This window comes from Cebidichthys violaceus, unplaced genomic scaffold (assembly GCF_023349555.1).
Source record: "Cebidichthys violaceus isolate CVI_PGR_0920_01 unplaced genomic scaffold, fCebVio1.0.p SCAF_11, whole genome shotgun sequence".
Classification (NCBI taxonomy): Eukaryota; Metazoa; Chordata; class Actinopteri; order Perciformes; family Stichaeidae; genus Cebidichthys; species Cebidichthys violaceus.
The window spans coordinates 13,080,090-13,098,098 of NW_027176274.1; the positions used below are offsets into that span (position 1 = coordinate 13,080,090).

At 41.3% G+C, this 18,009-nt stretch overlaps 1 protein-coding gene across 1 annotated transcript in view; it reads right to left on the reverse strand.

Moving 5' to 3' along the window:
• Positions 1-352: 352 nt before the first annotated feature.
• Positions 353-18,009, reverse strand: part of col4a1 (collagen, type IV, alpha 1) — a 39,768-nt gene continuing 22,111 nt past the window's right edge. The window contains exons 3-52 of the mRNA XM_068704921.1: positions 17,180-17,269; positions 16,930-16,974; positions 16,785-16,829; positions 16,471-16,533; positions 16,294-16,347; positions 15,958-15,984; positions 15,769-15,843; positions 15,605-15,667; positions 15,313-15,348; positions 15,169-15,207; positions 14,696-14,788; positions 14,514-14,549; positions 14,337-14,396; positions 14,201-14,236; positions 14,047-14,091; positions 13,902-13,934; positions 12,918-12,978; positions 12,760-12,795; positions 12,503-12,649; positions 12,222-12,305; positions 11,940-12,023; positions 11,651-11,721; positions 11,340-11,531; positions 11,042-11,210; positions 10,784-10,876; positions 10,468-10,572; positions 10,215-10,312; positions 9,701-9,851; positions 9,490-9,603; positions 9,029-9,196; positions 8,122-8,211; positions 7,852-8,004; positions 7,430-7,528; positions 7,112-7,201; positions 6,791-6,930; positions 6,328-6,454; positions 6,130-6,210; positions 5,945-6,043; positions 5,508-5,558; positions 5,231-5,416; positions 4,943-5,076; positions 4,717-4,789; positions 4,465-4,536; positions 4,167-4,295; positions 3,953-4,051; positions 3,652-3,864; positions 3,399-3,576; positions 3,194-3,308; positions 2,577-2,749; positions 353-1,938 (exon numbers count right to left, since the gene is read on the reverse strand). Coding sequence (XP_068561022.1) covers positions 1,857-1,938; positions 2,577-2,749; positions 3,194-3,308; positions 3,399-3,576; positions 3,652-3,864; positions 3,953-4,051; positions 4,167-4,295; positions 4,465-4,536; positions 4,717-4,789; positions 4,943-5,076; positions 5,231-5,416; positions 5,508-5,558; positions 5,945-6,043; positions 6,130-6,210; positions 6,328-6,454; positions 6,791-6,930; positions 7,112-7,201; positions 7,430-7,528; positions 7,852-8,004; positions 8,122-8,211; positions 9,029-9,196; positions 9,490-9,603; positions 9,701-9,851; positions 10,215-10,312; positions 10,468-10,572; positions 10,784-10,876; positions 11,042-11,210; positions 11,340-11,531; positions 11,651-11,721; positions 11,940-12,023; positions 12,222-12,305; positions 12,503-12,649; positions 12,760-12,795; positions 12,918-12,978; positions 13,902-13,934; positions 14,047-14,091; positions 14,201-14,236; positions 14,337-14,396; positions 14,514-14,549; positions 14,696-14,788; positions 15,169-15,207; positions 15,313-15,348; positions 15,605-15,667; positions 15,769-15,843; positions 15,958-15,984; positions 16,294-16,347; positions 16,471-16,533; positions 16,785-16,829; positions 16,930-16,974; positions 17,180-17,269 — 4,797 coding nt within the window. The 3' untranslated portion in view covers positions 353-1,856. The remainder of the gene's footprint in view (positions 1,939-2,576; positions 2,750-3,193; positions 3,309-3,398; positions 3,577-3,651; positions 3,865-3,952; positions 4,052-4,166; positions 4,296-4,464; positions 4,537-4,716; positions 4,790-4,942; positions 5,077-5,230; positions 5,417-5,507; positions 5,559-5,944; positions 6,044-6,129; positions 6,211-6,327; positions 6,455-6,790; positions 6,931-7,111; positions 7,202-7,429; positions 7,529-7,851; positions 8,005-8,121; positions 8,212-9,028; positions 9,197-9,489; positions 9,604-9,700; positions 9,852-10,214; positions 10,313-10,467; positions 10,573-10,783; positions 10,877-11,041; positions 11,211-11,339; positions 11,532-11,650; positions 11,722-11,939; positions 12,024-12,221; positions 12,306-12,502; positions 12,650-12,759; positions 12,796-12,917; positions 12,979-13,901; positions 13,935-14,046; positions 14,092-14,200; positions 14,237-14,336; positions 14,397-14,513; positions 14,550-14,695; positions 14,789-15,168; positions 15,208-15,312; positions 15,349-15,604; positions 15,668-15,768; positions 15,844-15,957; positions 15,985-16,293; positions 16,348-16,470; positions 16,534-16,784; positions 16,830-16,929; positions 16,975-17,179; positions 17,270-18,009) is intronic.

An 18,009-nucleotide genomic window follows, 5' to 3' on the forward strand; every position in this document is an offset into this window, starting at 1 on the left:
TTCATGGGGTGAACGAGTTTGTTGGCCACAGTAATGGCAGAAATGCTGAGGTATCGGCTGCATCGCACTGTGCAAGTGTTGGAGCAGAGACTGCACTTAAATTAGGGTTCAAGAATTTGAGGTCAGCGTTTGCCTGTGGCAGTAAATCCCCCCATAAAAAAACCAGAGAGCTTGTGAACCACATGAATGGAGGAGAGCTTTGAAATCATGAATCATCAGCAACTTACCCACAAAGTGTGCTAGTGCTGCCCTCTTGTGGTCTATACAGAGTACTGTATCTTAACATCACATTTGAAAACATTTAAAACCAACAAACCAAAACGAAAAATACCACCTATCATAAATTAAGGAGGATGTTCTACAAATCATTTTATTGATTGAGTACACAGTATGGGATCTGGAAAATATAAAAGGTTCATGAAGTTCTTTTTGTTCTGTGTGTTTATTAGGTAAGATTATTCCCCGCTGTAATCAAGTCTGTTAACACTACTGATACTGTATATACTCATGGAGCATTTAATCACAACCAAGCAACACAAACAAATACAGGTTATGGTCAGTCTAGAGTAATCGCTGTAACATTAACACAAGAAATAGCTTGCTTCTTAAAAGTAGCTCTGAATGGGACTATGCCTGGTATCCAGAGGCCTTCATCCTACTGAACAAGACTGAGGATCTCCAAATACTGTATATTAAGGGATTAACAAAACCCAAACATGTATTAAGACCTTTTAAAGCATGTCAACTTGCATAAAAACTTATAAATACAATCCTCCTCATCTGTCTGTGTTTGACTCTGATGTACCACAATGATTTCTTTGGGATCAGAAATATTTTCCTCATGTAATGTGAGAAGAGTAAATCCTCGAACGCACAAGCTGTTATACACAACGTTCTGACAGAGCAAAGATACAGGATTTCTTTTTTTTGTTGGTCTATTTCTTTTTCTTTTTCTGTTCTGGATTATGTCAACGACAGGGTTGTGCAACAATATACATGCAGACCTCACAAAACACACACCACTTCCAAGCAGCTCAAATCCATTCATATATGTACACTCACACACAGACACACACACACACACACACACACACACACACACCGCCGATGCTCTTTCAGTGCTGTTTTGTTTGTTAATAAGGCGCTGATTGTCAGACGTTGATACACTGTTTTTGGATCAATGGAATCTCAGATACACTAAAGTCCAACATATTCTCATAAATCTTATAAATAAAAATGGACTCAATAACACACAAAGTATTTCAATAATAACCTGAGGAGAGTATGTTGGACTACGTTAGAGAGGAATGCATTATATTTACAACACAGTGATAAGTATATATGTGTGTCGGCAAACATTGCAGTGATTTAGCGAATGGCAAGCGTCTGTAACCAGTGGTAAGTCCCATCCTTTTCATTAGTATGTTTAAAAGAGCTAAAAATATAGAATAAAATGAGGCTATATCTTTGAATGCTGTGGCACGGGAAGGGAGAAGGAAAAAAAACAAAATGCAAAAAGGGAGATAAGTAAGATTGTATAGCACCTGACTCACACAATATGAACACCAGTTTACCAGTTTCGGGGGCATGTACTCAGTGCAGTGGTAAACTGGGAGCAATTCTTTAGAGACATGTTGTGATCATGTTGCGTTCTGCATGGAACAAAAGGCCGCTTGGTCTCTGTGTTTGTAATGTTTAGTCTCCGGCTGTTTTGCAAACCACATCTCTGTCCCTCTCCTCTCACACATGCAGGGAAATAGCACCATCGTCTGAAAACAGCAAGTTAAGCCAAGTCGAGGACGTCAGCGTACACGTTTTTGCTCGCATGTTAGGAAGGAGGACTCTGGAGTGGGGGTTTATGTCCTCTTCATGCACACCTGACAGCGGCTTATGTGTGTTCGGAGGTTGCCTGCTTTTAGCGTTGTGGGGACAGGTTTCCTGGAAAGAGGTGGAGAGAAAAACATTAGAAGTCCACCTTTATTATCAAGCTCATAATGTATATGTGGAGGAAATTAGATAATGGCCAAAACTAAAACAGTAACTTAACTCCAGGCTAAAAAGCAGTGTTTCACCACCATCTCTGCTTTAAATCTCTGTGAATACCTACAGCATCACTGAAGGGTGTGGTTGGGTGTAGTTAAAGTGTGCTCTGTTCCACACCAAGCAGTGATGCAAAAACATCACCAACCAAGACAAATACAAGGAAAACACATTTTTCCTCTTAAGATAATCCACAGACATTGTTGTGAGCAGTTTTATGTAGAAACTATGGTTCCTACATAAAACTGCTCACAACAATGTCTGTGGATTATCTTGAGTAACTGGCTCATGATTTCTGGAAAAGAGGCATTGCTGTTGAGTTTTACAAATTCATTTTTTGGTGCTTTGAATACGTCTAGTGTCATATAGTGTATTTGAGAGTAGACATTCCTATGGCTGATATCTATAAAATTAGGTAACTCAAACCAAAACATCTAGCACTTTAAGTAAGAGGTGAAAAAAACTGTCCCTTAAGTTACTCTTTCATGTGAAAGGGGGGATTCAAGAAATACAATGTCAGAGTTTTTCTGTCTTACCTAAACATCTCACTGTCTTCAATGGTGGCAAGCCAAAAGCTGTAGGAGTTGGCGTAGTAGTTGCAGGTTCCACGGCCGTGACACTCGATGAATGGAGCACTGCGGAATTCCTCCAGGCAGGAACCAGGAGAGGCCAGAGCCTGGCCTGATCCCTCAGCACCAGCACTCGTGTGCTTCACAAACACACACAATGAGAACAGCTCATTAACCAAATCAAGCACATCTTGAAAAGATTTACTGCTTGATTTCTGAAAGTTGTGCATGCAAAAAGAGTTACTCAGAGGGGGTTTTCTTCCACAGACACTGTAAATGGATAGATGTACTGTATACGTATGGATTGCTATGGTCGCACTGCCTTTGCTAGGGAGGATGGGGTAAATGGGAGATTTTTGAAAACTGGGGTGGGTATGTGGTTGGGATGGTTTGGGGATAAGGTAGGACAAGTTATCTGTTGTATTTACAGCATGATGTAATGTAAGTCTTTCAACAATTGTTTACGTATATACACACACACATATATATATATATATATATATATATATATATATATATATATATATATGTGTGTGTAAGGAAGAAATTAATGTATTGTTGAAACCTGATCCTGTTTGTCTTACCATGACAAAGGAGTAGCCAATCCATAGAGAGTCCCAGCCGTGAGGGCATGGTGGGATCATGATGGTCTGACTGTGAATTGCTATCACCATGGCTGGGGCTTCACACACAGAACACCTGTCCAGACACACATATAGGAGAGGAGCGGGTCAAATGAGTATCATGAATACCTAAAACAGAACAGTATGGATAGAAATGCGGACATACCTGCTGATGAAGGGTTTGATGCCTTCACCAGTAATGGGTGCCATGCTCATGGGCATGGGCTCAGGGGAGGTGAGCCAGTAGGAGTAGTCGTTGCGAGAGGCAAAGTTGCACACGTTGTTGATGTTACAGAACAGGAAGGGCATGGGGCTGAACTTCCTTAGACAGCTGCCCGCCGTACCTAAAACACAGAGAGGGGAGACATGTAACTAAAGCCACAAACCCATTTTCTCCATCCACATGTTGTGTTTCTCACCTAAGTCCTGTCCATGGGAGCGTTCGTTGCCTTGTACGTAGAGCAAGGAGTAGCCATCATATATGAGGGAGGTTCCCTCGGGACAGAGTGGAACCTCCACCGTTTGGCTGTGACGGGTTACCAGGAACCCGTGATCCATGGATGAGGGGCCAGGGTGACCCACTTGACCTGGAACACCGTCAGGTCCTTGGGGGCCAGGGTATCCTCTGGGTCCTGAAGACAGAGTAATTGATGATTAATGACAGCAACAGCACAGCAGTTCTTACCTTTCTGTCTCCTTTCATCCCTGTGTGCTTCTCACCCTGTGGCCCTGGCAGGCCAGGATCTCCTTTGGATCCAGACTGACCATGATATCCAGGAATGCCATCATCACCTTTTGGCCCCAAAAGACCTGTCACACCTGAGAGAAAATAACACAAATGCTGAAGCAATATGCAAATTTGATGTGGAGAAGAGGTGGGCAGGAGAACATTTTGGTTACACAGCGGATTACACAATTTTAGGCAAAATGTCACCTTGCTGTCCTTTCTGTCCAGGAAGCCCAGATGGCCCCTGGGGACCCGGTAAGCCTTGTGCTCCTGGAAACCCGATATCTCCTTTGATGAAGGTGCTGGGGCCGGGGGGACCAGGGGGTCCTTCATTGCCTAAAATATACAATCTCTTTAGACAATGTTTTCCAGTTGCTCATTTTGATTTGTATCAGTTTATAGGTAATTTTATAAGATTACCAGAGACATGTGTATTGTATTGGAATGATTCTAGTAAGTAAGACAGAGATTTTAAAACACTGAAGGGTTTCCCCTCCATGTTTACCCTTTTCTCCTGGGAATCCTCTGTCTCCAAGTTCTCCTTTGAATCCAATGTCCCCAAAATTACCCCTTGTACCTAGAGTTTCAAAAATAGTGTATTTTAATTGTCAATAATGGGAATAAAAACACATCTTTCCTCTCATATTTCTGTAAAAAATACATGCTGTCTTTCACAAAAGAGCACAAATACACACACACACACACACACACACACACACACACACACACAGACTACCATACTGTATTATGTAATCACCTGGGAAGCCAGGGACGCCCTGCAATCCCCTCTCTCCCTTCTGTCCATCGATACCTGGAAGGCCAGATTGTCCCTGTAATGCACACACACACACACACACACACACACACACACACACACACACACACACACACAGAAATAGCATTAAAGCAGCCCTGACCTGCATATGAGCAAATAACATGTACAGTATAAAGCTTAAGTAATGGAAAACAGCCTAATGACGTACAGGAAGTCCAGTAACTCCAGAGTCCCCCTTATGTCCTGACTCTCCCTGGAACCCAGGGAGGCCCTGGTCTCCTTTGTCTCCCTTTTGGCCATCTCCGCCTGGCACACCAGAGAGTCCTGGTACTCCTGAAGGTCCTGTTTAATAAAGAGAAGAACACATAATATAACACATAATGTTTTTGGTATTCTAAACACTTTTGCCTTGTAACAGTGGCTCTATACTACAACATTTTAGCAACAGGTCCTCATTCACGTAATAACTTGCTGATCTGTCATGTATATGGCATACCTGATTCTCCGGCTTGTCCCGTCTCTCCCTTCGCTCCCTTAGGGCCCTCCAGAGAGATACCAGTGAGCCCCTTCTCTCCTGTCTCCCCCTGGGGTCCCCTTGAGCCTGGAAGTCCCTTGTCGCCTCTGATACCAGGGACACCTGGATTACCTGGAGTGCCAGGGAAGCCAGGACTACCTTTGTCACCTGGAATGGGAAAGAGAAATGTCACCTGATGAAACTCCAGTGGCTCCAGTGACTGACGGATTATACAAATCAATGGCGGAAGGGCTCTAACCTTTGCCACCAAGCACCCCAGGTGGTCCAGTGAAACCTCGTCCAGGTAACCCTGGGGGGAAGGACAGACAAAAAGTACATTACAGGCGTTCTCTGTAATTTTTGGATTGGTAGTGAGGGGTCTGCAGATATTAGTGTTGCCTAAGAAAAAGACCTTAACCTGCCACGTGTCGGCCATCATTAGTTTTCACTTTATTTGGCTCTGCTAGCCCCTGATTTAAGCGTATGGGTGGTTTGACCACTCAAATAAGACTTTGTGTCTTCCAGTAAAATGTGCGAGTAGTGGTTGAGGGTCTGGTCGAAGGTTAAATAAAGCCAGAGTGACGCTGGTAGGATATGCTAGGCTGAGAGGTTTATTGTTCATTGTGTCGTGACAGCTTATCAACAAACAAGTAAACGTTTGCCATGTAGTCTCCTCCTAACTCCTCTGACACTAACCTTGGTCTCCTCTTTCCCCTGAGGATCCAGGGATACCATCCACTCCAGCATCTCCCTTCTCTCCGGGAACACCAGGCGGTCCCTGCAAGCCGCCTTCACCTTGAAGAGAACAAATTTACATACTATGTTACTAACAAGGCTGGCTAATTTGTTTGACTAGCTGAGTAAATAATCCTGTTACTGACCAGGCCGACCGTCATGACCAGATTCTCCTGCAGCCCCTGGCAGCCCTGGGGTTCCCTTCTCACCTGGTCTACCCGTCTGACCTGTACAACACACATACAGCCCAATGAGAACTCACATGGAACAACAACATGTATAAATACTACATCTAGTGTTGTAGACAAATGTGATGAATGCAACAACACAGATTGAAATCTGACCTGTATAACCAATGAGTCCTTTGTCTCCTTTGATTCCTTGCTGTCCTGGCTTGCCGGACATACCCTCATGACCCTTCAGACCCCTCTCTCCAGGTGATCCTGGGAAACCTGGCTGGCCTATCTCACCCTGCGAGAGTAGACAAGGGGATTGTTGAGAAGAACCAGATGAATGTGGAATGTGTGGAGTTTATATGATATGAAAACAAAAATATTTCCATTTCCATCCCTGTTGGTCGCCAGTTTACGTTATTTATTGTCTTTATTTTAAGTCTATCCAAATGTTTTGTTCCAATAGAAACCTATAGTGGATATTTGGCTTTTGCAGTATGGTGTTTTATCTTTTGTACTGATTATTTAACTGATTTTTTAATATAGCTCATAGAGCCATAGTGAAAGTCTCAAAAAATTATTTTCATAGAACTGGTGTTATAGAAAATAAGAATTGTTATAAGAAGAGGATTACCTTTTCTCCTGGATGTCCTGGGAACCCAATACCTGGTTCGCCAGATGCTCCCTTGTCTCCTTTCTGTCCGTCGGTGCCTCTGAATCCAGGATGTCCCGATGTACCAATATCTCCTTTAGTACCCTTTGGACCAACCACACCTGCACAAACACACACACAAGACATGCAATAGAATGTGAAATGTGGGTTTCCTCTCTTGAAATACTCTCTCTTGAAATACAGCTCAATACAGCGTTTTACACTTCGGTCTTTGTTTGTCACACACTCTCACTGGTTGTTGTCATGAGACACATTTAGTTTGTTTTATTTGTGCGATCTTACCTGGTATTCCCATTTCTCCGACACTGCCTTTCTGACCAGTTGGTCCCATCCTGCCAGGGTCTCCGGGGAAACCAGGGTCTCCTTTCTCACCTGAGACACATCAGTGGGATAGAAAAATTAATATCAGTATTCTGTATACTGTATTTTCCCTCCATTTTCATCACGTGATTAAGCAAGTGCAGAGAATTGACTGAAATAAGAGTTAAATTAAATGAGTAGGACAAACACAAATTATTGCTATATGAAGTCTATATGGTTTAGATATCCTATAATGAAATTCAACACGTTAGGTTGCTGTTTAGGTGATCATGTGTTCACCTGGTTGTCCAGGTAATCCAGACTCTCCATCTTTGCCTGGCACTCCAGGGTTACCAGGAAGTCCACGGTGGCCCTTCTCTCCAGAGCCCCCAGGTAGACCTGATGGGAAAATGGAATTAAAAACCAAATTTATATAAGTCCAATTAAAATAATCTTTTGGAAAGAGGTTGAGATGGGGGGACGGGGACGAGGCGACTCTTAGTTATTTTCTGGTATTTATTAATTCTACTTCATTAAAAGTATAAATATTTGCAATGAACTATGAAATAGAAAATGATTGGCTGGAAGATGCTAAAAGAAACATTGCAATAACGTCTTAAAAATAGATATTTCTTAAACTGTGGGTCAATAGATAGAATCACCAATGAACCTGTTTGTAGTAAATCAACCATATACTCAAAAGCCAGTATGTTGTTTTATACCTATGTTTCCGATGTCTCCCTTCTCGCCCTTCATGTGCTCCATGTCAACGTCGCTCATGTTCCCAGGAGGTCCCTGAAGACCTTGGTCTCCCCTTTCTCCTTTAGTTCCAGTCTCTCCAATATCACCTCTAGGTCCAGTAGTACCGGGATCACCTAAGAGAGACGGTGAGAAATAAAAATCTTTTTAAAAACTGAAAACATCTTTCTTTTTTTTACCAGTATGACAGAGGCTGAAGAAAGAACTAGTTTTCACAGTTTGGTTTTCCTCACCTCTGAATCCAGGAGATCCAGATGTACCAGGTGGTCCAGGAAATCCTGGTACTCCCGGTGTCCCTATGACCCCCATTTCACCTTTCCAACCTGGTAAACAAACACACATACATAGTGAAATGGATGTCGATTAAAAAAAAAGATAGAGGATTCAATTATCTAACACATATATCCCATGCAGTCTTCCTAGTATGGCACCACTGGAGGGAAATTGTGAAAATTCTCTAAAAGTCAACCCTGCTCCTTCCTCATTTCAAATTGAATCAACATCACACATTACTGCCACAGTGGTGACAGTAATGTGTGTATTGAAAGGGCGAAAAGAAACAGTACCTCAACTGCAACAGGGATGACAATGTTTTAATAAAAGCTTGCTCTATGTAATTAAATCAGGATAATGTATATCTCTACCACATTATCAAACAACGTCATGTCATGTGAGCACTCTGCTCCTCTGAGTTTCTCTTTTTAACATAAATACTGTACTCATTCACAATTCATAACTAATTCCATTCCACATTTCCACATTGTTGTTTTTCATTCGGCGCTCAGTTACTCCCGAACATTTCCTGCAAGATGTTTAGCCTTCCAGCAGCTCAAAGGGCATAATCCCTCCTTTACGTTGAAGGCTTTTAATGTGAAACGTGCACAGGAAGTGCTGAGTTCTATTGACAATATCAAACACACTGAACACAAGAATGGCAAGTAGATGCATTGAAATTACTTCAGGTTACGTAGGTATTTCTGATAAAAAATAAAAAGTCACTACATTGTTAGACTGAATTAATTAATTCTGTAGAAACGAACGTTACATTGATTGTATTAGGGACCGACCTTTATGTATTTGTGCAAGTACAACAATTACAAGAAAAATACAAAAAAACACCCGCACATCAGTCAGTCTCACCTTGGTTTCCAATGTGTCCATCCCTGCCAGGGAAGCCTGGTGGCCCTGGTAGTCCTTTAGAACCTGGGATTCCTGGGAACCCACTGATTCCCTTCTCTCCCTGAAGCCCCGGCATGTCCAGACCAGAAGGACCTGGGTAGCCCTTTTCTCCCTTAACACCTTCCCTACCTGTTTAACATACATACATACAAATATATTTGTAGTGACTTCCATAGCAATTGACACGTGAGGTATATGAAGAGTTTGCTTCATAATCTGACATTATGACAGGAGTTACTGATAACATTACAATGGCTGTGTTTCATTCAAGTGTCCATGCATGCACTCATGCACGCATTCATTAATCATATTATTTGAACATTATTATTACCTATTATACAATAATTACTTTACCTTCAGTGACAATCAAAATGTCTTCCGTTAAAAAGGTCCATATTTTTGGATGAAAAGTTTGTGCTCACCGTATGGTCCTGACTCTCCAGCTGGTCCTTGTGGTCCAGGAGCTCCAGGGGAGCCTTTACCTGGAGCTCCTGGTAAGCCATCCACTCCACGAGATCCTGGGGGTCCCACGTCACCTTATTTTGAAGACCAAAGAAAAAATAAGTTGTACATGGCACAGATGATGGGCCATTTAACTCTACAGCATGGACTAAGCAAGCAGTCTTGCAGTACCTTTGATTCCCTGAGGTCCTGGTGCTCCTGTCTGGCCTTCTCGTCCAGGAACACCAGGTAGTCCAATGGTACCCTTATCTCCTGGGAAGCCAACAATTCCTGGGGAACCCTGAGAGCCTTTTAGGCCTGGAAGACCCCGCCCTGGGTCACCCTGCAGAATATAGACACAAGCACTGATTTGCTTCTCAACTCTTGCAACAGTGATTTTACATGACATTCAAATCTCACAGTGTATCATGTCCATAAAAAATAAATGTTAGCATTGTTCTTGTTGTTGGATTTGAATTTTATTGTGTAACAATAGCGCTTTGGACTAATAAAAACAAGGTACTTGTCTAATGTTCATAAACCAAGTCCTCTCAAATATATATTTCAATGCAACATCCAAAGAAAGAAACATCATCCAAACCTATTTTTAACTTTAGGAAGTTGCACAGAACACTAATCGTCAAGTAGAATGTTGAATTATGTAATTCAATTATTAATTGAAATACAAATGCAGAGAAATACACACTTTTTGCCCAGGTTTACCGGCTTGTCCAGTCAAGCCATCCTGTCCTGGTCTTCCAGGCTCTCCTGGGAATCCTGGACTTCCTGGAATTCCACTGATTCCTAGAAACATGGATAAAGCATTTGCTCTGTTTATGTACATATAATTCATACACTGTATCCAATTGCTAACAGTTTTATTTAGGGACCAGTAAGTATCCACATACTTTCTTTGATCCACGAAGAGGCGGAATAGGGTCATCATGGAATAAACTTACCTTTAGGGCCAGGTGGGCCTGGAAATCCAATTCCAGGGGGTCCGTGTTCACCCTTCTCTCCAGGGAAACCTGGCACCCCAGAGTCTCCATGCAGGCCTCTGTCACCTGCAACCAACAACACGTTACAGGGTAAACAGGACCAATGACCACAACAATTCTACACCACAATTTATTTTGTTTTTTTGTAATCACATGCTAATACTTGTTGATCAAACACAAGATTAAGTTCACTGATTAACCCTCAAGAGACTAATTGTAAATTATATTTTTTGCAGAAATGAAAACATGAAAACATGCTGACTATGGTGTTGCTCACCTTGAAGTCCAGGTATGCCGGTTTCTCCGCGTGTTCCAGGTACTCCCTGAGGTCCAGGAGTGCTCACACCTTTACCTGGCTCACCTTTTATACCTGGTGCACACAAGGTATATGTTATCACTGGCTTCATGTTCAGTGTGTGTTTGCTGAGTTTCAGATGTGTGGTTGAGCTAAAGTTTGATTTAACTTCTCTTTGACTATATGAGTGCATTTTTCACTGTATCTGTTGGTCTCTCATTGTGTACATGGCATGCCTACCAGATGGTCCAGGAGTTCCAGGAAGGCCTGGTCTCCCATGACTGCCCTTCTCTCCAGTTTCCCCTGGTCGACCGAAGCCTGGCAGGCCAGGTGGACCCCTCTCTCCTGGAGGCCCAATAAGACCAGGGTCCCCATCTGGTCCACGCTCACCCTTGATGCCTTCTTTGGCCTGAAAGCAATCAGAGAAAGGCGATTTCCAATCTACTTTGATTTAAGTTGACAATAAATCCTAGTGGAGCTCATGCTGTCTTGATATCCTGATAGTTTGCCTAACCAAACAAACCAGACACACACTTACTGGTTCTCCTTTGAAGCCAGGTATACCTGGGAGGCCATCTCTCCCTGGCTGTCCATCCCGACCCGGCTGCCCCGTTGTACCAGAAAGACCAGTCAGACCTTTGTCCCCCTTCAGACCAGGATTTGCGAAAATGTCTCCTGGCTCACCAACAGCACCAGGTACCCCAATCAACCCAGGAATACCCGGAGAACCCTGCACACAGGTCAAAAAAATGTCTTATTACTCCATTTTCCTCAATGAAATCAAGGATAAATTGCGAAATAATTCAGTTCAGACCTTGTCCAAAGTATTTCACACATTATTCTACTCACAGGTTTTCCAGGTTGTCCAGAATAGCCAGACACACCCTTTTCTCCCTTGCCGCCTACTAGCCCAGGAGGTCCTGACAGGTGAAAATGGACAATTGTACATACGTCATACTCATTCAATAGTAATCTAGTGAGTATCAATGCAAAGGAAAAAATGTTGGAATAAAATAATAACCTAGTTGTGTTTGCACAATGAAAACTGTCACAGCTGTGGTCAGAAGTAGCTCATAGCCCCAATAGTTGTGTGTCTAGACACCACCATTTTATTTGAATATGATCACTGTTCATTCACCTCGATCTCCTTTAGGGCCTTGGGGGCCAGGTAATCCAGGTGGGCCGAAGCCTTCACATTGAACACAGGTATCTCCTCTGTCACCTGAAAGGCGGCACAGACTTATCAATTAAAATAATATGATGCACTTAAATGTCCTTAAAATTTTGTCCAGCTGTAGATAGTACATGATGCATTTTGTGCCCACAAAGGTATCACTACGCCTCAAAGATAAAAACATAGAATTTCAATTAATTAATTGAATGACTCCTATTAATCAGCATTAATTGTAGACGTTCTTACCTTTCTGTCCCAATTCCCCTTGTAACCCTGGAGGTCCAGTTGGGCCAGGAGCTCCTTTCTCGTTGTCACATTCATTAGGGTCAACTGTGCGGCCATGTCAAAGCACACAACACAAACATTTGTCACACACACACACACACACACACACACACACACACACACACACACACACACACACACAAACATATATATACACTTATATAGAGGTATACACTTTATCAAGGTGTTCCTTGATGTCAATTGTTGAAATGTTTGTTATATTATTCAACGATAATACATACGCGGTAGTCCAGGTGGTCCAGGTGATCCAGTGGTCCCTGGTTGTCCTGGACGTCCAACGAGAGACTCTCCTTCTACACCCCTATCTCCTTTCTCACCAACGCTTCCCTTTTGACCCTTCTCCCCTCGAGGCCCTTCAACTTGCCGGCCTGAAGTACAAGTCAAGAAGGCCAGTTAGTGTGTTATTCAGGTTAGCATGTGTCAAATGCCGCCTCAATGCAGTGGTCTTATATTATGTTGAAATGTTGTGTCATTGTACCTGGTGGACCTGCCTCTCCCTGAGGACCAGCAAAACCTGTGAATTATGAGAAAATATATCATATCATGGGACCTGATCCAAAATAGGTGTTTATGCGCATGTGTGCATGTCCGTATATGCGTATGACCATTTAGTGGCACACTATGGCCTCACTTTACCTTTTTCTCCTTGAACCCCTGGAAAACCACGAGGACCGGGAGAACCAGGGGAACCATCACCCTAAAATTATATAATTACAGAGATTAAGGATGCATGGCCATTGTATAAGATTATGTTTAAGTTTTATTCCACCAATCTACCAAAACTCAAATGAGTTGACTGCTGAACTTCTTACCTGTCATCTTTCCTTTTAATGCTGACTATCGCTGCAGTACTGAAGCAAAATATCAATATTTAAATAACTGTGTAGAAAGGAATTACACCTTCGTAGGATGAAATCCTTCTGCGTTTCACGACTAGAATAGATTTTGCCATTATCTCTGATTTAAAGGGCCACTCCCGCTATTTAGAATTGCACTTCCATAAAGTTGAGGGTTTTGTGAGAGAGAGATTGATAAAATGGTCAAAATGAATTTAGAAAAGGTAAAAAAAAATCCCAGGATTACTCAAGTCAAGGCCACAGCCATGATGTTTAAAATAATGAGGTCAGGAGTTCAGATTGCTGCAGAGTACCTCAATTAATTTATTTAACTGTTCTGTCAAAGTCTCATTAAATTACACCTCCCAACATGTTAGAAGGTCTAAATATGACTACCTTCTCTACACTGCCAGGTTATGTATAGTACAGAATCCTTTTTTAATATGTTAATTTGCTTCATAATTTCTGGCCTACAAATGTAAAACTTAGTCTAAAAACTATACCATACATATCATATGTAATGTGTGTGTAACTGTAGTTTTTGTGCTGAAAGTAATTTGTGTGCAAATTCCTCCTGAGATTGTTAAATTCCAAGAACATGACATATTATCCAACGGTGAAATCAGTGGATTTGCCCATTTAACATGCTCTCACATTTTAACTGAATGAATATGTGGTTACATCTGCTGATAGCTTTTTAGAAACCATCCATGTCTTTGAGGCTGATGGGAAAGAGAGGGAGAGGATAAGAGTGAAAGAAAGAGGGATGAGAGAGATTACTTACGTGACCTGGTGGTCCTCTTTCTCCCTTTTCACCCTGAAACAAGACGGAGAGTTTACTCTGTCTGACCATAACACCTCCAAGATCATCTAAGTTTCAGATTAAAGTCTTGAGTATGTGCAGAGTAAATAAAAGATGCATTAGTTACCTGAGAACCAATGTATCCAACTGATCCGGGGAAGCCTTTTTGTCCCTGTATGAAAGTATTATGTACTTTAGCGATACATATTTCATAAGATTAAAGCAAACAACAGCTGGGCAGTATAGTATAGGAGGTGAATAATAAAGTAAATTATTGTTACCTTCAGCCCGTCCTCTCCATCCTTGCCAGATTTACCCTGAAATTACAGAAACACTCACTTTAATTAGTTTTGCTGTCTCTTGAAGTCTTTCTTCTTTAATTGTACCATCCCAAAGAGACGCATTTTTGTCACTTACTGTTGGTCCAGGAGGACCGATTTCTCCTTTGACACCATTGAGATGTGGGGTGCAATAGCCCTGCAAAGGAAATCAGATGTCGCTTAAAAAAATTTAACAAAAGGATAGCAAACCGCCTGTGTGGACAGTAATCTACTGTAAGCCATACACCTCAACATCTAAAGGTAAAATACTAACTTTGTCTCCTTTATCCCCTGGATGTCCTTTCTCACCCTTTATGAATAAAAAAGCACAAACACATTCAGGAAATAACACAGAATCCAAGTCATCTTGTATATATAAACAAACATTTAGCATTTGCAATTCATTTATAGCCAAAAATAGCACAATATCTGTTCTGTTTTTAAAGTGCTGAGTACCGGTGGTCCAGGTACGAGCTCTGTGGTATGTGCTCCCGTTCCTTCAGATGGATTTCCGGGAGGTCCGGGTGGGCCACGAAATCCTGTGTCCCCCTTCAGGAAGACCGCAATGATCACAACAACTTCCACAAGCAATACATTTTCACAAGAGCAATGCATTAACAATTAGTCACAAAATGTAATCAAAAAAAGCAAATCATCCAGTGAAAACAAAGTTTCTCCAAATTTGGTGATTTTTTAAAAGATAAACTGATGACTTATATGTTGTTGTTTTTGTAAGATAATACCATCAAAACTTTATTTGATTATTTCCTACCTGAAAACCCACATTAAGAAATATACTAGCCCATTCTTACTGTTTTACTACTGACCTGTTAAGTGCTACTGCTGCCTCTAGTTAGGTCTACAGTGAAACCATCATATTAGAAATGCAGCATTTTTGCAGACAACATATAAAAAACAAAAATTCTCACCTTTTCTCCTTTCTGACTCAGATAGGACAGCCTGTCACCCTGCAAGGAGGGGAAAAAAAAGTTCCATGACATCGCAGTTGTGTGATAAAGTCAGAGAATGGTGAATTTTGTTTTACAATTTTAAACTCATATGATTAGTCTTACCATTTCTCCAGGAGGGCCAGGGAAGCCAGGTTCACCCTGTCAAATGGATTCTCAGTTAGTCAAACAAAGTGATAATATCAGTACTGTATATTACAGATAAACAAATACAACATCTTACAGGTTTAAACATCTACACATATTATACTTTATAATATTTGCTCTTTCCAGCACAGATTGGTGTTTTATTTAATGGTTATCATGTGTCTCTGCATAACCAATATTCCATAGCTCATAAGGTCTATCACTGACTCTGTAGGATGACAAAAAGTCCATCCCTGTAGGAGTAACTCACTTTGGGTCCGTGATAGCCTCGAGGTCCTGGAGGTCCAATAGGTCCATGAGATCCACTTGATCCCTGGGAGAGAATGACATGTGTGGGAAGAACATACATGAAAATTGAGATAACATTTAGTCTTAGTTTGTCTCTTATTCTTTCAACATGCACACACAACGCACAGGTAATCCAGGTGTGCCAGGGAATCCTCTGTCTCCTTTCAGGGGAACAATCCCAATCACACCACCAGGGTCGCCCTGTAGGATAAAAAACACAAATAAATGGTTTGGTAGAACAATGTTTTATCATACATGAAGATGGGACATTCTTCTTTGCATACAAATGTAATAACTACATAAAGTTGAGCTGACCTTCATTCCAGGAATTCCTGAGATGCCCTGAGAAGAGAGGACAGTAGTAACATATCTATACATGTAACATGTTCTAGTTCTAGTTAGGATGAATATTTGGATTTCAGACACTGTTTAGGTAATATATTGCCATGTCATGTCATGACATGATTCTATTAGAGCTGAGGAGAGCTGCTCAAAGACAACCGGACCATTCCCAAAAGAGGAATGCCAGACAGTATAAAAACAAGGAAGTATTTAAAGAAATTCTGATGCTTTTTCATATTTTCTCCACAAGACAGTGGCAATAACTGAAATGTGTGCTGGTTGGTTGACATGTGAGTCACGGTTGCTTACAGGAGGTCCTTGAAGACCAGCAAAACCAGGAGTGCCATCCCTCCCTCTGTCTCCCTGAAACACACACACACACACACACACACACACACACACACACACACACACAACACAGTCAGAAGGCACAAACAGTGAACAAATTCGGTTTGAAACACAGTACAACTTTTAGAAGTGGCTTACTTTAGTCCCATTGCAACCTGGGATACCATGCAAACCTGGTGGGCCATCATTTCCATTGATGCCCTAAGAGTGGGAGCACACAAATAGACATTTGAGACAATTTTCAGTTACAGTGACAAAGTCTCTGCAGCTTCCTGACCAGTCTAACAACTAAGCTCCCCACAGACACCTAAGACGTAGCCTAAAAAGTAACATCATCTAAAACCGTGTTATCTAGAGGGTCTTACTTTAAAGTGAGTGATTGCATCTTACAACATTCTTATTGTTATGGGGTAAATTTGCTGCAGGATGCGAGACAGATCAGAGGAACTTACTGGTAGTCCTGGGTTTCCTGGGAAACCTGGCAGACCAGGAGGACCCTGCAAGATGACAGCCATATCAGCATTACTGTCTCATGACAATACCGTCTCATATATCACATCATACTGTATGTCAGGATTATGATGGTTAGTTACTTACCCGCACTCCTTTCAGTCCAGTAGCTCCGGGTTCCCCCAGACCTCCCTAAAAGAAACAAATGATTATCAAAAGAGAAATATGTGTTATAATCTTAATAGTTGATCTATGTGTATAAAATCAGTTAACAATGTCACAAGTGTGGACAAGGGGACAAAAAATAGGTCTGATAAGGTTATTCATTTTAATGTGTGTGTGTGTGTGTGTGTGTGTGTGTGTGTGTGTGTGTGTGTGTGTGTGTGTGTGCACTGACCGTGGGGCCCATTGGTCCTGGAGGACCTTCAGGTCCATGTATTCCTGGAAATCCCATATTACCTTGAAGACCAGGAAATCCACGCTCACCCTGTGAAGCACAGACCGTCAGGTTAATGATGTAAGGATACAAATATTAATATTTACTGAGATTACAAAGAACAATTTAAAACATTTAAGACATTTTATAATTTCATAAATTTATCAGACATGGGTTTGATACCCAAAGCAAATTTAATGGGGAACAGTAACTATGCAATTCGATTCTTAATGACTTAACTCAGTGTTAGACTAAGTTACTGTATTTTTATCAATTGTTGTAGTAACATTATAATCTATAATGCATTTAAAGGTATTCCTGGAAGAATCACAGATGCATTCAAAAATGTGCATCTCATGCATTTAGGTCAACTGAGATCATTTTACCTGTAAGAGCTTATGATTTCATCCTTCATAATTGTTATAAGAATAAATGTTCTTGTTTGTATATCTATAATATAGCAAACTACAAAATAACGTTTAATTATTTGTTCTACTCTTTAAGTTTGCATAGATGTTGGTCAATCCATTACCAATAATCAAAGGATAAGCACTTATTTTTATAAAAAAAACAACTGCATTTGACTTTATAATGAAACCTGTTGTTTTGAATGTTGAATTATGCACAATGTTAACAAAAGAAACCAATAAAAACTACTATTGGTCACAACAATTTCCCTTCACAGTGACTCAATCTCACTGGATGTTGTTTCCACTACCTGCCACTAGGTGGCAGCATTGTGTTTTTGAAGGACACGCTCCAGTAATCTTCTCTGAGCTGTCACGCATGAG